Raw genomic sequence first — 321 nt, forward strand, 5'->3', positions numbered from 1 at the left:
CCCAACAATGAAGAATAAATAACACACCAAGAGTGCTTTTATCCAATAACTCACCATTGCCTCCATTGGAGTCCTCTGTGCTGTGGTCCTGGTCCTGTGTGGCAACAGACCATTCAGGTTGGTCACCATGCTCGCTCTTGGGGGACTCCTCTAGAGGGCTCTGGTTCATCAAGAACACGCACTTTAAGATTTTGCGCAAGTCGCTGGCGTAATTTGTTTGAAGCTGATCCGCAACACCAGAGATGCAGACAAATAGCCGATGGATCAAGTCCTGAGAATCTGAAAACCTGTAACAAAAAGGCTGGTATACTGACAGGAATA

General features: G+C 46.7%; 1 protein-coding gene across 1 annotated transcript in view; it reads right to left on the reverse strand.

Moving 5' to 3' along the window:
* LOC119586384 (lateral signaling target protein 2 homolog) overlaps window positions 1-321 on the reverse strand; it is a gene marked incomplete at its 5' end in the record, with an annotated part of 49016 nt that overhangs the window by 6250 nt on the left and 42445 nt on the right. The window contains 1 exon segment of the mRNA XM_037935103.1: window positions 55-287. Coding sequence (XP_037791031.1) covers window positions 55-287 — 233 coding nt within the window.

This window comes from Penaeus monodon, chromosome 21 (genome assembly GCF_015228065.2).
Source record: "Penaeus monodon isolate SGIC_2016 chromosome 21, NSTDA_Pmon_1, whole genome shotgun sequence".
Taxonomy (NCBI): domain Eukaryota; kingdom Metazoa; phylum Arthropoda; class Malacostraca; order Decapoda; family Penaeidae; genus Penaeus; species Penaeus monodon.